This window comes from Agrilus planipennis, unplaced genomic scaffold (assembly GCF_000699045.2).
Source record: "Agrilus planipennis isolate EAB-ADULT unplaced genomic scaffold, Apla_2.0 scaffold2, whole genome shotgun sequence".
NCBI classification, from domain to species: Eukaryota; Metazoa; Arthropoda; class Insecta; order Coleoptera; family Buprestidae; genus Agrilus; species Agrilus planipennis.
Genome location: NW_020442464.1, coordinates 2,982,631 through 3,003,973, shown reverse-complemented (window position 1 = coordinate 3,003,973; position 21,343 = coordinate 2,982,631). Strand labels below are relative to the sequence as shown.

At 33.7% G+C, this 21,343-nt stretch overlaps 3 protein-coding genes across 3 annotated transcripts in view; all 3 read left to right on the top strand.

Moving 5' to 3' along the window:
• Positions 1-16,453, top strand: part of LOC108737848 (netrin-B-like) — a 201,533-nt gene extending 185,080 nt beyond the window's left edge. Inside the window, exons 5-6 of the mRNA XM_025980925.1 lie at positions 12,808-12,876; positions 16,257-16,453. Of these exons, the coding sequence (XP_025836710.1) occupies positions 12,808-12,876; positions 16,257-16,453 (266 nt within the window). The remainder of the gene's footprint in view (positions 1-12,807; positions 12,877-16,256) is intronic.
• A 946-nt stretch (positions 16,454-17,399) lies between these two features.
• Positions 17,400-18,613, top strand: LOC112906597 (probable prefoldin subunit 4). Its single transcript, XM_025980999.1, has 3 exons — positions 17,400-17,441; positions 18,032-18,148; positions 18,354-18,613. Exons 1-3 carry the CDS (start codon positions 17,400-17,402, stop codon positions 18,504-18,506), a joined length of 312 nt encoding a protein of 103 aa, XP_025836784.1. The 3' UTR covers positions 18,507-18,613.
• Positions 18,614-20,255: 1,642 nt separating this feature from the next.
• On the top strand, positions 20,256-21,311 carry LOC108733062 (probable prefoldin subunit 4). Its single transcript, XM_018464138.2, has 4 exons — positions 20,256-20,395; positions 20,448-20,552; positions 20,672-20,788; positions 20,994-21,311. Exons 1-4 carry the CDS (start codon positions 20,366-20,368, stop codon positions 21,144-21,146), a joined length of 405 nt encoding a protein of 134 aa, XP_018319640.1. The 5' UTR covers positions 20,256-20,365; the 3' UTR covers positions 21,147-21,311.
• Positions 21,312-21,343: the final 32 nt, after the last annotated feature.

Below are 21,343 nucleotides of genomic sequence, written 5' to 3'. Positions count from 1 at the left end.
ACATTCTGTAGTATATTTAGTATGTTCAGGGGGTGTTTTTTGAAGATTTCCCCTTCTGGAGAATAATCTAAAAAAATATATATTTAGCATCAGCATTGCACTCGTGCGAAGCTGAGGCGGGTCGCTAGTATTTTATAAAACCGACTTTTCAACGTTAAAAGAAAGAAAACAGTAAAAGCAAAGACAATGAACAAAATCTTAATTACTTACGATCTTGTGAAAAGAAATATGTAAATAAACGATGTTTTCCTGAATATATTAATAGGCTATGTTTTAACACTATATCAATTAGAAATGAAGGAAAACACAACAGGAATGTAAAGTTGGGACGAGTAAACGACTCTAGCTGAAAGATTTACGCCCTGTGTTGCGTTGACAGTAGTTATTTTCTAAATATTAAACGAAAAATAAATCATACAGCGCACCGACAATTCTCGTAAAATTGTTTGCCATACGCCGTCGTCTGAAACATATGAAAAAATTTGTCCCGCCAACAACGGTACCCGGTAGCAAACTATAAAACATTTCCAACGCATTTTAGATTAGTCTGTTGACATTTATGTTCTTTATTGCGAATAGTACGGTTATAGAACGGCCTACCATTATTTTATTACGAATTACTAATGGCAAATTATGCATGTAGCAAACATAATAGATGCCGACTCACAACTCGTATTAGGTATCCCTTTCCGGATTGCAAATATTGCATTAATAAGCAATTAGTTACCAACACTTTAACTCTATAACTCGAACATCAAGGGAGACGGCAAAAAATTCGAGTTATAGGGTTTTCGACTTATGGCGGATTATGATTCGACTTGGAGAGATTAAGATTTGGTGTACTTACCCGAGATAAAAATGTTCAGTCTCTCAGAGTCTCTGAAAGCGAGACTCGACTCTCCTTCTCTCATCGAGTCTCTCTGGTGTCGCTGAGAGAGACTGTCGAGAGGCTGTAAAAAAAAAAAAAAACTGTTTAGCGTCTCTGAACGAGAGACTCAAGTCGCTCATAGAGTGATCCTCATTTCGTATCCAGTCTCTGAACGAGAGACTCGAGTCTCTCAATTTTTCAGTTTTATTCATTCAGTCTCTCTGTGAGAGACTCGAATCTCTGAATTAACAATTTTATCGTTCGAGTCTCTCATACAGAAACTGTGAGAGATCCATAAAAACACCTAGGCAATAACTGAGAAACTCTGAAAGACTGTGCGAGACGCTCTCAGAGACGCTGAAAGACTGAAAGATTCTGAGAGACTGGAGAGAAACTGAAAATTTTTGTCTAGGGTACATTATCAGCAAATGCTTAAAGTCGATAACTTAGTTTTCTTCTAACGGTAGACGTAATAAGTTTCAAATTATCGAGTTGTAAAGGTTGTAAAATAAAACATTGCTATGTTCGAAATTCATTTTAATTTTTCGAATTATAGAGGGAAAATATGTACTAAAATGACTTGCAGGGACTCCCTGATTATTTTGGCTAATAGTGGGTTGAGATTTCGAGTAATTGAGATTTTGGGGCTTGAAGGGAAGGGAGCAAAACATCTTCTTCGAGTTTTGGAGGTTTTCGACTTATAGAGGTTCTACTGTAATTTGAATGAAACTTTTTGGACTGGACTAAAATTGAAATTTTCCACTTTAAAATGAGTTTTCAAAATACCACCTCTAGTGGAGGTGTAAAATGGGGGTAGCTAGGTATGCAATATAATAGAATTTTACGAGAGTAAAAAGTTGAGGGTAACAGTTACGTCATTCAAATTTTTAAATATATAAGCCTACAGGTTCAAATAAAAATAAGACCAATATCCACAAAATAAAAATTACCTACCTTTTTTTTTAATTATTTGCAATTGTTTCAACCCTGTTGGCAAGAACGAGTTACGTGCGTACCAAGTCAATACCATAACAAGCAAACCTAGCAATTATGTTAAACCCGCCTTCCATTCATATTATTATATTAAACGTTTACTGATATGTTTCACGGTCCAAATATGGACAAGCTGCCCATTTGTCGAATCGAATCGCTCCAACACAATGGTGGTCGTTGATAATACTTCTCCCTTTTAATTACGAAGATAAATAAGACGTACCTAAGCGATTTATTGTTGTTAGTTTAAAAAATTGCAAGCCGACGACGTCGTCGGCGTTGTCTTCTTTTCGCTGGGCTCTTTTCAAAGACTCCGGTCGTCTCTTTCTCTTCCACGAGAATGCAAGTCATACAATTTAAGTAAGCAATGATGTAACGAGAAAATGCGTACCTACACGAAGACATTTAAAACCGTCGTTCAAATTCATTTAAATTAAATAAAAAACGCAACCAGTCGTTGCATTTTACATTTATAATACTGGGTATATGTAGATCGCAGATGGAGAGATGCAAGTCACTCAATGCAAATGATATTTGTAATTGCTTTTGATGCGAAATTAATTACGAAAGAAACTGACGATTGAGAAATAAATCGAGAACGTTGAAAGTGTCAAAAAGGGAAAGACGAAATATGACGCAATAATTATTTATTAATTACTATTACTCACACAGATTTTAATGAAGTGACAAATTTGGACAGATGGTACCGAGGTGTATAGCATTTAATTTTTACCATGTCGTTTCTCTGGCATTTAAATATGCCCAACACGTCAAAAAATTGGTTATTTTCAATCAAAAGATTCGATTAAATGGCAATACTATACTATTAAATATCGTAGATAAGCCTAGTTACATTACGCTAATAAAATGATAATAGTACTTGTAGCTTTTCACAAATAATCCCATGCAGGTAAGTAAAAATATGTAAAATATTACAGGACATACTTTTAAGTGCATGTATTTATTTTTGTAAAGTTGAAAGCACTATTACAATTAATTGTATTTATTGCTTGCGGTTAAGAATCAATTCAATTATCCAATTATACAAGAGACTGGCTCTCTGTTACATGTAGTAGGTAATGGGCCTATCCTGAGGTCGTGAATGTTCTTCAATCAACGTATCACAATACATAACCTTTTAAGATAATTACAAAATGCTTATACAAAGGTATATATAAAACCCGTTGTAATTTTATTTAATTCTATTGTTTTCCGTGATTTATTGAGATTATTTTACATAACGTTTAAATATATACTAGTGGCGAATTGAGAACAGAGCATGCAAATATCAAAGGCATCAAAACACATTTAACAATCATCTTCGAATTTCTAAATTAATCGTACGCGAGCATAGAACTGATTTCTTTTTGTTGAAGACAACTCCACCCTGCGTAACCTCTCTTGAGAATTAGTCACTTCTTCTAATTTTTCGTCTCTTCCCCTTTCCCTACTTTTTCTTCCCTTGCATACCAGTATTTTTGTTTTACTTTTATTTTACTTTTTTTTATATTACAGTTAACGAACGAATAAATTTTAAATGGTAAAACTGCAGAATTAATGAAAGTTTACATTAAAATTCCATTTGCCATTTTATAATTTATTGGATCGTATAAACTGAAAATCAGTGGTAATGCATTCAAATGAAACCAATCACGAATCGAAATTGCACCTACTATTAATTAATTATCTATTGATGTTGAATTCATTCATAGATTGCTTATTTTTTCGTACTAATTTATTCATTTGTGTGGTTTAATACTAATTACGCAATGTTCGACTTACCGTTATCACAATTTACAGTTCCAGGTGAAATGCATTCATTTCCTAATATTTTAACACAAAATTTAAATGACAGTCATAATTTTGTTTCCTATATATTGAATCATATAATACAATTTATTGCACAAACCAAAACCACAAAACGCTAACGTAAGGTACAAGTCACAACACGAATCCGACCCGAAAACCGACGCTTTTTAATTTAGTCATTAACACAATAATAATTAAGAATCGTTTTAATTCGCGTTTCATTTATTCTCCGATTGACACGACCACTCTGTAATATCTTTTGCACATCTGAAATAAAATCCTTAGATCGACCAGACCGATGTCTTCTTATCACCCATAGCAAAAACTGGTTTAGTTTTTTATATTATTCGAGCAAACAATATAAGTATTTTTGTATCGTTGTTAATGTGAAAGAGAAATGATTTATGGAGAAAAAACAAACAACAACAACAGCTAGAAATCCTCCGGTCACTGCAATGTCAATATTATTTTAAGGCCTCAAATCATACCACAATATGATTTTGTTTCGATTTATGAGAAGATTTGACTATTTAACATATGATTAAAATCGATTGAAAAGCGAAAACAAATGATTTCGTTTTGAAGGGGTGGCAGTACTTGTAGGTATCCTACAAAATTCCTGTTAAACAAAAAAAAATTATTGATAAAATTTGCTTTCTTGTAGTTCTGTTTATCTATCTTAATAATATATGTATGAACTTCGTCTTTATCATAAAATGAACATAGAAAGCGCTCGTGAAATTATTGGAAGGTTGTAGGTATTTACTAATAAGCTTTGGGAACTGATAATCACCTAAAAAAAATATGTTGAATCTCATAGTGCTGATGGTTTTTAAGAGCGGTTCAACTTATGGTATAAATAGAAACATAAGACAAACTAAAATTGAAAACTTCTTAAAAAAAAAACGATTTCGCTAAAGTTTTTTCTTATGAAACGGTGACAACTAACGACAAGTTACATTAAACTGATAAGAAGGGTATGCTGTCAAGATTACGTGCTGCTCATTTTTTTTTACCTGAAAAGATTAATTATTTCTCCTGAGGACTTTGCCTAAAATCCTGTAAGCGCGTTATCCTTTCCTTTCCAGAGTACCTAATTAAATTGTTAAGCGTTGCAGAACGCGACGTTAATGAATGCTATTACAATACGAGGCATATATGGTAGCGCAGCAGTATAGCGTGGTGAAAAAATCAAAAATTAAGTATTTCGCACCTCTTGTGACCGGCAGAGCAGGGCAAAATTACCCACCATTACCATACGTATCGTTGGTACCAGCATAACACTTATACGGTGGTCTTTACCGTGTGTAGAAACGACCACCGTCGTAAAAAAGTCGAATTAACCGTTTATGAAGAACGAGAATTTTCATTACGGGCACAATTTTGTGGTAACGACTTTCAAAGGTCAATAAACACGTCCTTAAAAATGACCAAAACGACGTTTATTACCCTACGATTATGGTTCTCATATTAAAATACTTAGTTGGGTAAGTAGTAAGAGTGGCGGTTTGTCTATAACATAAGGACTGCGGGAGTGTAGACTGTAGAACACAAAATTTTTATAGGTGGAACATGTAAACTGTTTATGCCTAAATAGGTATCGGAATTTTTCATGTTTAAGTACTGAAATATTTGTTTATAATTTGATTTGAATATCGAACAGTATCCAATACTTGAATATCGAACATTATTCAATATTTAAATACTTTTAAATATTCTGGCATTTGAACAATCAATATTCAAAAGGCAAATATCTGAATATCCAAACATTCAATAAAATATTTAAATATTCAAATATTTGAATATAGGATATTTTCATATATGATGATCTGAACATTTAATATTAAAAAGTAAGGTAATTCATCAACTACTTAGATGAGCTACAGAACCTGAACCCTATCTATACATTTGAATGTTTGGAATAATCAAGTATTTTGATATTGGAAATTTAGAATATTGAAATATTTTTAATCTGAATATTCAAATTTCATTTAAGTTATTGTCAATGTAATTGAATTATGAATATTCAAATATTTCAATATTCTCATAATAATTCTAGTACAATTCCCAACACGACACATAACAGTTAAGTTTCTACTTTTGTAGATGTAAGTATAGTCGTTTCAGTTCTTTTATAATACTTTTTATTTACTACTGAATCAATAAACCTACCAACCCGTATACCTACCACAAGAAAGAGAAGGATACCCTTATATTTCTCTGCTAGTTGCAGGTACTTTGTTTCGTGCATCTTTCCCTCTATTTAAACAGTTAGTAGAGTGTGTCTCTCTTTTATTACTTGTCAACGGCACTGTATTGTATTTAAAATTCATGAAACAATCGGTAGTGTAGTAATACAAGAAAGATACGCTTTATAAACTATTTAAATAGAAAGAATGATACACAAATTTTATAGTACCAGCAATGTTTGTTAACTGCGACTAACCGAGAAAGATAAGGGCATCTTTGTCTTCCATCTGGTAGGTACTGGTTACTAGATTTATTGTTCCAGTAATAAATAATAAAGTAAAAGATTTACAAATTTTGACTTTATAATCCAAAACCGACAAAACTGAACTGAAGCGACTACAATTCCAAAATCATTTGGTCTCAAATTTTCAAACAACATTCTCGCATTTAATATAATTCTTATACGACATTCCATCGAAAGCTGTTAAAGGGAAGAGCGGGTTTTTTTTTATAGTAACTTGCAACAAGTCTCCTGATTCGTTTTGTCAGTAATACACTTTTTATTTTTACCAAATTAATTCACGTCCGCTCTATAAAGACAACAAAAACGTATTAGCAAAGTAGTGACCGTAGAAATTTTTATACATTCTTCCAACTTACGATGTACGGCATGATAGCGATGTTGAATTGGATTAATGAATTATGCATTTCCATGTATTTTAATTGATCCACAATTTGTCACAAATGGTGACAGCTGACAAAGTATTTCGACGGGCATACAAAACTATAACGAGAAGTTAAACGAATAAAAAAATGCTACAGATGGTTTTTTATCTTAATTGGGCAGGACAATTATTAGCGCATAATAATGTAAGGATTTAAAACAATTATGTAGTTTTATTTTGTGAACTACTCCATCACCGAAAGCCCGAGAGCCCTAACTGCTCCGGCAATAATGACAACACGAATTTGCGTGAGACCACCGGTGTATTCCCATTGCACCGTCCATATATGACCACCATGTCCTCATATTTTGCATGTAAATAGATTGGTTTTTGCTTGATTTTTCACATTCAACTTATTTTTATATTTAGTGGTAATACTTTGCCAATGAAACGTTAACGAGTGCAGATTATTACAAATCATTACGTACAATTGACTTGTCTACGTATCAGCGTTTGCGAAGGTTACGAGTAGGTATGTGTGTTTCTTTAAAAACCGATAAAATAACAAAAATTAAATTAATAAATAAACTAGGAAACTTTAAAGCAGTTACTAACTAAGAAGAAAGCAGTCATTTAGTTTTACCATAACGTGGAATTTAAATAATTTAGACTGTGAATACCAGCATATTAATTGAATATACGTTTAAATGAGCGCATGACTAGTTTTTTAGTACAATAGTAGATGGCCACACATAAATTACGGTTGAAAAAGGGTGTAGAAAAGAAATAGAATTTTTTTTCTGTTTGTTGATAAATGCTTCGTTAGAAAATTACTACAATTCACTACAAACGTGAATACTAAGTGCTATTAAGTATATAATAAGATTTGAAATAATTTAAGCTGAATTGCTAACTGTTTTATAAAAAGTGAATTGTGTAATAAATTACGCTTGTAAATACCAACTACCATTTTATTACCCATTAGCTTTCTTCTTAAATCAACTTAATCCTTAACAAAAAAAGATAATCCTACAATAGAGCAGCAGGAGTTGCACGGTCGGATTATTCCCTAAAAATAGCTCAACATTCTTTGAACCAGTGTCCATTTTTCATCAACCTTTGTATTCCCTTTTTATTATGAGCAATAAGCGTATGTACATATATTTATTTACGCATACATACATACAGGGCCGTAGTGAGGCCGGTTCAAGCGGTGCGGCGCACCGGGGCCCCCGCAGTCGAGGGGCCCCTTAGCAGTTTTCTGTTTTCAAAAAATGACTTCTAAAAAAAACTATGCTGTTAGAGATGAGCTGAGTCAAACTACGAAATGAACATCATAATTTTTTATTTTACTTTTTTCTATATCAATTTTTGTCACAATACTCCATATATTTGATCAGGTACGTAGTTACATGGAATGCATACATCTCGAAATCGCGAATACTTCTACATTCATGGTTTCCTTAAATCCGTTGATATAATTATCATTGCTACCATAAAAAATTACTAATTGCTGACCATAAATATATATCACCCGAAACATCACTATAGAATTCATTGCAGAAACATCAAGTGCCTGCTCTTATTTCTAAAACGTTTTTTTTCTCGATTTGATAGCAGCAAAATCATCAATAGTTTTATCGGCATTTTTTTTAATGACATTTTTCTGATCATCAATTTTAAGAAGGGCCTCTTGCGGAATACCGCACCGGGGCCCCGAGCTCATCGCTACGGCCCTGCATACATATGTAGACATTCTTCACACCTGAAACTGATCAACCCCGTGCGTTTTCAGCTGATTTATTCGCACTTTTATTGCTAAATTTACGTAGCGTTCTGGGAGGTCCGATTACTACTACTGACGACTGCAGAACATTAAGAACTTAATGAGTTTTATTCTCAAAATATCATACACTATAAAATGGTACCTACCAATACAGTATGGCCAGAACTCTGACAGGTATACCATAGCTTACAAATAAAAGTAAAGGTTAGACGCAGGGACTTGAAAATATTCAAAATTTATATTAGTTTTGCCTTCTGTTTTATGTCTTTAAACAATTTCCAAACCTAAAGAAACCGTTAATTGATTGTGATTTATTCAATATCATCAGGGAAATTGATAATTATGTGTAAATTAAAGTTAAATAGAGATCAATCACAATTCTCTCCCTATTAAACAAATCTGGCGCACATAGACTTTATTTTCCCAAAATTAAAGGAAAGAATGATTTGCTACTTAACTACAACGACAAAAATAAAGTTGCGCTTTTTGTTGTCTGGAATTCTATCGAATAATATTCTTGTGGGACTTACTGTGTACATATCTCGTTATATGACCGAATGATCCTTCAAAGTTCTCGCCTGACTGATGATTCTCGTGTGAAAGGTCTCCAGTGATTATGACAGTGAAAAATAATGTCCTTTGCCAATATGAAAAATTAAACCGCGCAACTTTCGCTAACTATTTTAAAGAAACATTATCAGATACTAATCATCTCATTATGACGATTTTGTAATATTACAACAAGCAGCGTTAATCACAACATTATTAAAGTAAGAACCTCACGTAAAGCCCCATTATATTCTATTATAATTATATTACATGAGCGTTTAGTTTATAGACATTTCCAAGTTGACATTTATCTAAAGACGCCTATTAACTAGGAAGAGCAGAATATTAATAACGGACACATTGATAGTTAAATATTCGTTAAATTCTAATATAAAGATAGGGAATGGTTGATTTTAGCTATCTAGGAAGTCAGATAAGTCAGGACGGAAGGAGTAATAGGGATATAAAGCAGAGGATAGCGCAGGGTCGAGTCGCCTTCAATAAAAAGAAGTCACTTCTATGCTCGCGAACGGTTAATTTAGAATTCGAAAAAGGTTGTTAAAGGCGTATGTTTGGAGCGCGGCGTTGTACGGGTGCGAAACATGGACAGTGGGAGCGGCGGAAAAGAAAAGGTTAGAAGCGTTGGAATTGTGATGTTACAGGCGAATGATGAGGATACTGTGGATAGAGAAAGTTAGAAATGAAGAGTTATTAGAAAAAGTAGGAGAGCAGGGGACTCTATGGAAGTCGATAAGAAAAAGGCTTCGCATATTCCTCAAACTAGAACAACCCACATCCTTAACCATTTGCGAACAGTAATCTAATCTAGATCCACCTCAACCTCTCCTAACTCCCATTTCTGTATGTAATATGTGTCCTACTACACCTTTATGCCTGAGAAGGTGTCCTACCAATCTATCTCGCTTATTTCTTATTGACTTCCATAGAGTTATCTGTTCTCCTATTATTTCTAATATCTCTTCATTTCTAACCTTCTCCATCCTCGGTATCATCATCATTCACCGGTAACACCACATTTCGAACGCTTCTAACCTTTTCTTTTCCGCCGCGCCCACTGTCCATGTTTCGCACCCATACAGCGTCGCGTTCCAAACGTACACTATTAACATTTTCGAATTTTTAAATTCGTTCGCGGGCATAGGCGACACGACCCTGCGCTATCCTACGAATACTTTTTTAAAAATTTCTGTTTACTGCATTAAACAATACAGTTATATCTTTGCTTAAACCTGGTTTTAGTCCTTTGTACGGCAACGTATTGTACAAGTCGAGAAGTCTTATTTACTGACGGCTAAAATTCCTTTGTTGTTCGATCTCTGAGATGTCAGTTTGTTAGAGATAGTTAATCTAATTCGAAAGCATTTTTCCAAAGAAGAAAAGAATTTCCCGTTCCGGCATTACCGATCTACCTATAAACAACACTAATTCATCTTTCTTGTTTCGTGACCCGGCTAAACGGATTTCAGCATCGCCCTTTAAAGTAAGAAGTAATTTTTTAGAGTATTATCTCAGCTAACTTCCTCGCAAGGAGTAAATCTTGTAAAACTTTTCCAATTTGGACCGGGAGTGAGATGCGGAATAAGGAGAGCGTCGCGACGTGCCAAACAGGATCGAGGACATACATAGATGTTTGCCGACACGCACGAGGGGCTACAATACATTTTTAATTTCTGCACATGCTACCCTAATAAATAGTGGTATATGAAAGAAATAAATTATTTTATCTTATTAACTCGTACGATCCAATTTACTTCGCTAACAAAGTAATGTATATTATAAACTTATCGTCGATTCGTACTTATTTTTAGTGTAACTTCATTTAAAAGATCATTTATATTTACATACTTATCCGGAGTGTTTTATATTTGGATGGTACCTACTATCAGAACAAATTCCTTAATTAGATTAACCCTTAAGTACATATTTACCTAATATTGTGATTTTGTACAATATCTTGTCTTTGTTTTTTGTTTCGTGTAACTTTCGAATATTGAAGATGAAAAACACTTTTCCTTTTTCCTAATTGGGAATTCATGCCCGCTGTGCATCAATTATAGGATTGAAAAAGAAAATTGTACGTCGGCAAAGAAAACTAGAAGCGGTTTTAAAGGTTACACTATTTTCTGTCTTTAGTAGCATTTTTTGCGGTCGATTAAATTTTGTTATTTGTCAAACATTCACGAAAGAGTGAAGGCTTTCCATATTGCAGTATCTGACGAGAATTTTCCGAGCTGTGGTCTAATGGAATTTTGAAATCTTCCCGACGTTTTGTCTTTTACTTACTGAACTTTCCACGAAAATTCTACGGAGTTGTTAACGTTTCCATTGAAAATGTCCGGAGCAAATTAAATGAATGAAACGTCTAGAATATTTCAAAATTGTATTAGATCAAGGCTTATTAGCAACTATTACGTAAATTTTTAAATACCTAATGATATAGTTTAAGGTAATAGCACTCACACTGATAAAAAAAAAGGAGAAGTTCTCTAGATACGTTTCAGATGTAAAAGGATATTCCTCAAATTATACTTTACATACTCGCCAGTTGAATAAATACTAAAACTAAAATGTCAAACTATAAAAACCTCAAGATAATTCTAGTTTTTCTTTTTGAATTATGAAGCCTAAACTAATGAGTAACATTTACTACTGATTGTAAATATTCCTAGGAATAATCCTTGTTCTTTACACTAGACGTAATATATAGTCTATGGTTTTGACACAGACAAAGCAATTGGTTTAATTTAACAATTCTCTTTGAATGTGGATTAAGCACTATATAACAAAACAGCCACAAGATCCGCGTTAAACTTTTTGTCAGTTATAAATTCACCGCCTCTGCGGCATTTTATCATAATATCACATGTACGCTTGTAGTTATTTAGTAGAAAAGGCAACTAGTTACTCTTTTGAACTGTGTATAATGTACTGGGTACATCGTGTTTCGCCTGTAACCGCCTTTCTAAAACCGCGAACGGTAAATAATATGCTACAGCTGTTGGTAAAATTATTAATTGTACGACTTTACCATCTATAGTTTGCCGCTTGGCGTTACTGCGACACGCTAATATGCAAAGCTTTTCTTCTAAACGACAACAATTATATACAGTTTAACTTAGTAACAGATTCTGATGAGAATTTATGAAAAGCACTTCTCTTAAAATGCTAATTGTTTTGGTATTGTAATTGGATTGACTCTACTTCTCATCATCATAAGGTTGTCAGTCCTAGGACTGGTTGGACACGTACCTCCACACTTTCCTATTGTGATCCATCCTTAACTATTTGCGAACAGTAATCTAATCTAGATCTACCTCTACTTCTCTTAACTCCTGTTTCTGCCTTTAATATGTCTTTGACTAGATCCTCATGCATGAGAAGGTGTCCTACCAATCTATCTAATAAAAGCCACTTTAATATACCATACAATTAGAACTATTACGCAGTAAGTTTAAGAACTGGTGTATCGTTTGAAGAAGTTGGAATGTGGCGAAACGATCGCCAAGGTAATAAAAATCAGTGGCGGCGGTTTATTTATACGATTTTGGTATTGTGTGCTATTTGGCAAATGTAAAAAAAAAGTAAATCATTTTCTGAAAGCTTGAAACTGATTGTATTAATAAGAAATAAAAAGGTTAATTTTTAGGAAAAAGAGTACTTTTATACTCTATTATTTTCATTAAATCGTTGCCTTAGAAAATTCTGATGGCATAAAATGTAGAAACATTTATAAAATATATGTGTGTCCTACCTTAAAAACGTTCACGTACAAAGGTAACCAATATGGACGGAACTAACCTGAAACAGAAGAAAAACGTTTAGTAGAAAATATTTATTAAGTTATCTTCTTAATAATGCGAAACTTATCTGTAATAATGAACATTATTAACCACATAGATTTCAAATCATTTATTTTCCTATTACAGATAATTGTGGAAAATGCAAGACGGCAACACGTAGACTGAATCTGAATAAATACTGCAAAAGGGATTTTGGTAAGTATCGTTTTCTAAAATAGGGTTATTACAGATAAATTGAATTTCCTTGCTGCAGAAATTGTCATTTAAAAATAGCAGAATTTCCGTTGGAATGCAAGCGAATTCTTTTAGAAACAATTTCATTCGTGAAAATACATTGTTTAGTGTTCATATCAAGGTCTAAATACATTAAACAACATACAGAGAAACCCAGAATCAATCATATATTAAAAAACCGTTTTCTTATAGGAGATAAATCCATAAAGTTTATGTGTTCAGCAGAAACAGGGGTTGTATTTTAGTTTAAAGGTGCGTATTTGTGAATTTATGAAAATCTTCTTCTTTTTCTCTAATTTGAAATTAATAACAATCACTCCAATGCAAATTTGTCCTTCGGGGTGGAACATCTAAGATTATTGCGGCAAAGAATAGACACGCCTGTATTCTTCAGTTGTGTTTCAATGGAATGTTTTCCGATTCAATGACCAGTTTTTCCGCCAGGGGGCGTCAAAGTTGAATTGGTCAATTAGCCAAATAAGTATTGGTCAATTTGTAATCTTCAGGGGGCCGTTAGTCTTAAGACTAGTTGGACATACACCTCCTAAACTTTGAATGGCAGAAACTTTTTCAATCAGTGTATATCCTTGTTCCGAAATTGTTTGAGTTTTTCGCTTTTACGATCTCGTGTTCGGAAAGTATCAAGTAGGCCGTAAAAGCAGCCGTTAGCTACTACAACGGCCTACTTGACTGCCTTTTCAGTGTACTCTCCAGCCGGGTCCAAAGGCACGACAACATCAGCTATTCAATACTTCATACATGTATATACTTTTCATCAGCCTGCTCGTTTTTTAAAAGTTGCTTACTATGAAACTGGCGCTGGTCGGGTGGCACTTTTTATGCCCTTGAAGTCGTGATTTCTTTCGCACGACTCCCATATCGGTCTAACAAACTTGACTCTTACCTATGCTCATACCAACCTCTCTTCTTAGTTTTCTTCTCCGCCAAAACCGCCATCATCATCACACACGTATTATGCATTGCAAGTACCCCACCTACCTACTAGTACACATACGTGTATATGTTGTTATGACGAACAATGCACTGTCAAGGGTCTACTTTCGCTACCTTTGGAGCTACAATTGGATTAAACGAAAACGAAAATGTTCTTTGTGTATTATATGGATTTGTTTTTAATACAATCAAATTTTAAAGTGTAACTATCTAAATCCCAATCGTCATCTAATGCCCTTCCAACTTGGAAAATTGTAGAAAGTCTTCTTCATCATCATCATAAGATCGTCAGTTCTATGACTGGTTGGACACGAATCTCCACATCTTCCTATCCTGAGCTAATCTTCGCATCTCCCTAAAACTAGAACATCCCACATCCTTAACTATTTGCAAACAGTAATCTAGTCTAGGTCTACCTCTACTTCTCTTAACTCCTGTTTCTGCCTCTAATATCTCTCTGACCAGACCGTCATGCCTGAAAACGTGTCCTATCTCGCCTATTTTTTATTGACTTCTCTGTTCTCCTATTCTTTCTAATACCTATTCATTTCTAACCTTTTCTATCCACGGTATCCTCATCAATCGCCTGTAACATCACATTTCCAACGCTTCTAACCTTTTCCCTTTCGCCGCGCCCACCGTCCATGCTTCGCACNTTTTCTTCTCCGCCAAAACCGCCATCATCATCACACACGTATTATGCATTGCAAGTACCCCACCTACCTACTAGTACACATACGTGTATATGTTGTTATGACGAACAATGCACTGTCAAGGGTCTACTTTCGCTACCTTTGGAGCTACAATTGGATTAAACGAAAACGGAAATGTTCTTTGTGTATATGGATTTGTTCAAATTTTAAAGTGTAACTAATCTCAATCGTCATTTAATGGCCTTCCAACTTGGAAAATTCTAGAATGTCATCATCATCATCATAAGGTCGATAGTCTGGTTGGACACTCATCTCCACTTCTTCTTATCCTCAGCTAATCTTCGCATTTACCTAAAACTCGAACATCCCACATCCTTAACTATTTGCGAACAGTAATCTAATCTAAGTCTACCTCTACTCTTCTTAATTCCTGTTTCTGCCTCTAATATGTCTCTGACTAGACCTTCGTGCCTGAGAAGGTGTCCTACCAACCTATCTCGCCTATTTCTTATTGACTTCCATAGAGTCCTCTGTTCTCCTATTCTTTCTCATACCTCTTCATTTCTAACCTTTTCTATCCACGGTATCCTCATCAATCGCCTGTAACATCACATTTCCAACGCTTCTAACCTTTTCCCACTGTCCATGTTTCGCACTCGTACAGTGCCGCGCTCCAAACATACACATTTACGAATCTTTTTCGAATTTCTAAATTAATCGTTTGCAAGTATAGAAGTGACTTCTTTTTATTGAAGGCGACTCGTTTGTTATCGGAGATACACAGTCACACCATTTGGTATGTTTCATTTTATGTTTAGCAAAATCTTTACAGCGTCGTCCTGGGAAACTAGATTACCTAATTCCTAAGGTGCTTTTTGGTGTTTCGTATATACGCATGAATGTAATTCACAGTTTCTCTGGTACAGATTGTGTCACTAGCTTATTAGAGATAAACATGCCTTGTGATAAGCTGCCAAACCCATACGATGTGTATATAGGTATATAGATAAATAAGTATGTACTGATGTACTACAGATGCATGTATCTGAAGAGAATGCAATGGAAAATTTTGCCAGTGGCTATCAATTAAAAATAAAAAAGACGTTGCATGAATAAATGATGCATAGCAATTTCAGATCATTTCGCTGTCAAGAAATATGGTTATTTTGTATATGTCGGTCTCTCGTTTTGTAACATTTTTGAACTTTCACGCTTTTCCTCGATCGTGATTATCATTTAAGGTACGTCCTTCTTCTATCAGCGCAGGTACTTCTGTGTATCCATTACAATGTTAAATTGCACTTGAATTTCTCATTTTTGGGTTATCCTTAATAAATAGTTTTTCTATACTTGGAGTAAAAAGTAAGCGCTAAAATAAATCCCTGATTAGATAATGTTTCATCAACTTTTTAATATCCCTGAGCTTTACAAGATTACGAAAGGTAGAGGTAAAGTTGTAATGAAATTTACAATAATTTCTACACTTAGGTAGGTATTTATTATCATTGTCCCAAAACCTAAGTTATTTGCTTATCAGTAACGAGATTGATTTGAATGAAAATAGTACAAATGAATTATTAGATAATAATTTTTACATAGATATTTAATTTCACACTGGTTAACGGAACTAACAACAAAATTATATAGTTAATCGTTAATACGAAAACAATATCTAAAGAATTTAACATCAACATCTATTTTCTTAACGTTCTTGTTATAATTTTGCTTTGTTAGCAATTATGGTTCGAGTTCTTTCACACGTGGATGATCCGGTGGACGAACATACCAAAGGATGGGTCCGCTATATGATCACCGTTGAATCGATTTTCAAAAAGGCCCGGGATTCAAGAATAAGGAAAGGGACAACATCGCTACTTATACCCTCTGCTGATTTGGCTTGCAAGTGTCCGAAAATCAAAGTGTCAAAGTAAGTTGTTAATCTTGTTGAGTCAAAAACAGACGTCTGTATGCGCTCCTAAAAGGGGGTAGGGGAGAGGTACAAGCAAGTCAAGCATGCAAGGCACCCTTACCAGACTTACATGGGTTTGATGTTGCAAAAGCTAGTCATTATTTAATACAATATATATGGTAAAAGGCTTCCCTATACAGAGATGTAACTTATCTAAGATACAAGTATATGAAATGAAGATAGAAGATACAAAATACGNTGCATTTTGTATTCCAGATACTTATTTAAGGTATCTTGTACATCAGTGTCCTTAAATTTTTGTATATATCGGAGAGGATTTAAATACAGGAGCGTCGTTTCGAATCAATTTCGATGTTTCACATTTGTAGCAGCAAATTAATTTTTCTTTTAATTTTTTCCACCAAATATAGAGGCAAAAGTTAAATGAAATAAGATTGATAATATTTAATTCCTTTCCATAATTAACACGGAACGTTTCCAGACGTTAATTACAAAATCGCAAGCTACGGTTCTTTTTACTTTACGGACTAGTTTTGTTCCCGTTTTCTTTTTGTTCGGCGACTGCATATTTTCCGGTAATTTTTAATGAAATTCCAGAGTTTCTTGGGGCAATCCATGAGTGAGTAGGTAAATAAGACGCCGCGTCGCGCCCGAGAGTTTAATAAGAGCGAAATTTATGCCCGTAGACTTGCTTTTTGCCAAGCCAAACGGCCAGCAGAATTAAAAATAAAACGCAACATAACGCGACGCGTCGCCGGATCGCATCGCATCGCCGCCTTCGGGCCGATTTGTTTCGTTCGTGTACCACGTAACTAAATACAACATACGTACATGCAAACAACGCACCCATAATTCAGAGTGCATTTAAAGACTGTTCGCGAAACGAATAAATTACGATCTCGTTTCGTTTAACCAATAAAACAAATGCTACACGTATGTATTAAAAAATGGCCTTTACCGTAGCAGGCCACTGCTGCATCGAACGACCAGTTGCCAAGATATTTCGTATTCTACCTACCGGTGTTACTGAACGAAAAATGTCATATTTCATTTAAAATTAATACTTTTGCCACGTATTTCGCTTAAATTTTAAATTTTCGTGTAAAAATGAAACTCTAAAGAGTTCAATACCTACGCGTTTCCATAAACAGATACAGTGTAAACTCTTTACAACGTCACTCGATTTAACGACAAACTCCTTAAAACGTCGAAATTGCTTGACTGGTTGGTTTACATTGTTTTCTAAACAATATTACACTCTATGTAGCGTCACGCTCACTCTATTTAACGACAACAATGCGGCATTATAAATCATTAGCAGTACTTTCTAAGTTTCCGAAATAGATAAGAACTGCAGCTGTGTACGTTGTTGAAGAAGACGATCCTGTCCCTCCACCAAGCACCAAACAAGCACTTGATGCAGCGAAACTATTAAAAAAATACTTTTTATATAATCAAATTGATCCAGCAGTATNATTCAGTTGTAAAATAAATGTAAAAGTGTATTTCATAGAACAAGTAAATGTATGGTGACTGTCTGACGTAGTGCTTTTTCTAACAGCAATATCTTATATTTTAGAACGATTTGAAGAGTTTGGAAGATGCTGTTGAAGAAATAGCACTATTAGATGATGACGAAAAAATTGCATATTTAATAGGAGAAGTCTTTATATATCAGAACACCGAAAAGACACAGGTAAAGATTCATGATTGATCCTTAATAAAACTAAACTTTTATACAAACATTCTACTAGATATTCATTCAATCATTCAATCAGCATTATTAATTTACTATAAAACTGTGTTTTATTCAACATTATAGGTGTTAAGTTACTGTTTCCCAATTGCACTCGCTCTTTTATGTTGCTTGCAGATACTTTTTACTACATAATATTTTCTAGAACTGCTTGGATGATGCCAAAAAAGATATAGAAAAGGAAATTAAAGACTTAACCAGTGAATCTGTTGGGGTTACGGAATTGATGAGTGATTTAAAGACCCATTTGTATGGAAAGTTTGGTAGCAGCATTAATTTAGAAGCAGACGAAGAATAATAAAATGTAGAGTTGTAGCGCTTCGTTAAACTAATTTGTTAACAATTTTTTTGTAACAGCATTTAATTGCTTCATATTTAAATTAAATATTCTACTGATTTTATTTAAACTGTTTTTTAACCATCAGCATTTGTTCTGTTTTTCTAATGCATTTAATGCTCGTAAGCTATTCTGGTACATTAGGTTATGAACGTATGCCTGAGGCGGCGATCGATACGGCGGCACGATTGCACTTTCGACAACCGACAGACTAATAGGGTCATAAAACAGGAAGATTCACGGAATTTTTTTGCTATATGTTGTAGGTCGTATCTGATTTTGGGAAGAGAAAAGGACGATTCACCGGGGGGTATCCCTACGGGTAACGTTGCGGCAACACAACGTTCAATTGTCATCGAATGGAAGGACGAATGGGATCAACGGATGCGTAGGTTCCGTCGTAGGGCGCGTAAATGCAAGTGAAGAGGAGGACGAAGAAGTTCGCCAAATTATACCAAACATAAATTAGAAATTTAGAGAGCGTTATCACGAGGCGTTTCAAATTAAAATAATCCGAGTAATAGGTCACTGTGATTTATTTATATGTAACTTCAGTATTTTAACAATATATCGCAGCTAAGGAAAATGCATTTCTATTACGACTGACGAAGGGCGCAAATGCGAACCAAAACACACTGTGCGAAGTGTCCGAAATAAAACGAAATGATTACAAAAGCTTTCAGTAATAGTTAACGCCATATTCTCCATGTATGTACAGATACTGCATAAAAATGTCTATATACGATACTTTATTATAAATTATTTATTTTATTTTGCGTGAGTGTCTTATCTTTTGTACAGCAGAATGATATTTTTTGTAGATTTAATTTTTGTACAAACAGCTTAAGTTATTTTCATAAAATGTACTGCCCACTTCTTTTTTTTAATTTTTTTGTTTTTCATATTCATTAACTGATTTTTTTATCTAAATTAACAGTTTATACTTTATGAGTTTTTTTTATATAAACTTTTTGGTACCGATCATTTTCAATTGCGGACTTTGAAATAGAAATTTCTCGCTATGTGTATGGAAGATGAGAATATTGTATCTGAAGTAAAAATTGTACAGTATTATACTATAAGGCGTTAAAGATTAATGTTCTCCTTACTGAATAAACATTAAGCTTTCTATGTTTGTGTAATATTATTATCATTAACATTACTAGTTCCTAGGCTACCCAAAATTTGAAATTATCTCAATGTTTTTATCTTTTAAAAATAGATCAGTACTTAAATGTTTCGTGTTATTATAATAACATATCACAAAGCAAGGAAAACACGTGTCGTAGCAATATTGAGTTATTAGTGTTGGCATTTTAGATGAGGTGTTCTATAAATGTCCACAGTTTACCAACTAACTCCCTTAACCATTAAAATGGGAAAATTGTAAAACTATCACTGGTAACAAGTGGTTTCTTTTCGATATCGCTGTTCTTCCAAATTGTATTTCTTTAAACATGTTTGTAAATTGTATGTGTACTTTAAATAAATGTGTATTAATGTGATCTTGTGTCATTATAAACTTATCAACTTTAAGAGAATCTCAAACACGTATTTTGTCTGTAGTATCACACGATAAAGTTTAACTTTTGGCGCTCTTTTCCACTACAATTTTCCACTTTCCACGTAATTTTCATGCACATTGTGCCATCTACTGACAAAGGTGCAAACATTTGGCGGAGAGAATACCAACGTTGCAAATAAAGAAGTTTTCGTTTCGAGTTTACCATCTATGGTGTTCTTACAAATTAACCTACAAAATTTGCATTGTCCAAATTTGTAAACATATTGAAAAAAACGATATTTAGAAATTTACAAGAATGGCATCAGGAAAGGCAACCGTTCAAGCTGTAAATAACGTAATTAATAATAAAGTCTAGTGCCTTAATTCATCTTTTGTAGGACTCAGACGTTCACATAACCTATGAAGATCAACAGAAAATTAACAAATTTGCCAGACTTAATGCTAAATTAGAAGTTTTAAAAGATGAAATTAAACAAAAACAGGTAATTCTGATATCTATTCAGTTGTAAAATAAATGTAAAAGTGTATTTCATAGAACAAGTAAATGTATGGTGACTGTCTGACGTAGTGCTTTTTCTAACAGCAATATCTTATATTTTAGAACGATTTGAAGAGTTTGGAAGATGCTGTTGAAGAAATAGCACTATTAGATGATGACGAAAAAATAGCATATTTAATAGGAGAAGTCTTTATATATCAAAACACCGAAAAGACACAGGTAAAGATTCATGACTGATCTTATATAAAACTAAACTTTTATACAAACATTCTACTAGATATTCATTCAATCATTCAATCAGCATTATTAATTTACTATAAAACTGTGTTTTATTCAACATTATAGGTGTTAAGTTACTGTTTCCCAATTGCACTTGCTCTTTTATGTTGCTTGCAGATACTTTTTACTACATAATATTTTCTAGAACTGCTTGGATGATGCCAAAAAAGATATAGAAAAGGAAATTAAAGACTTAACCAGTGAATCTGTTGGGGTTACGGAATTGATGAGTGATTTAAAGACCCATTTGTATGGAAAGTTTGGTAGCAGCATTAATTTAGAAGCAGACGAAGAATAATAAAATGTAGAGTTGTAGCGCTTCGTTAAACTAATTTGTTAACAATTTTTTTGTAACAGCATTTAATTGCTTCATATTTAAATTAAATATTCTACTGATTTTATTTAAACTGTCAGCATTTGTTCTGTTTTTCTAATGCATTTAATAAACAATTCTTGAAGATGATTAACAGTTTATTATTTAATAAAATCCCTATA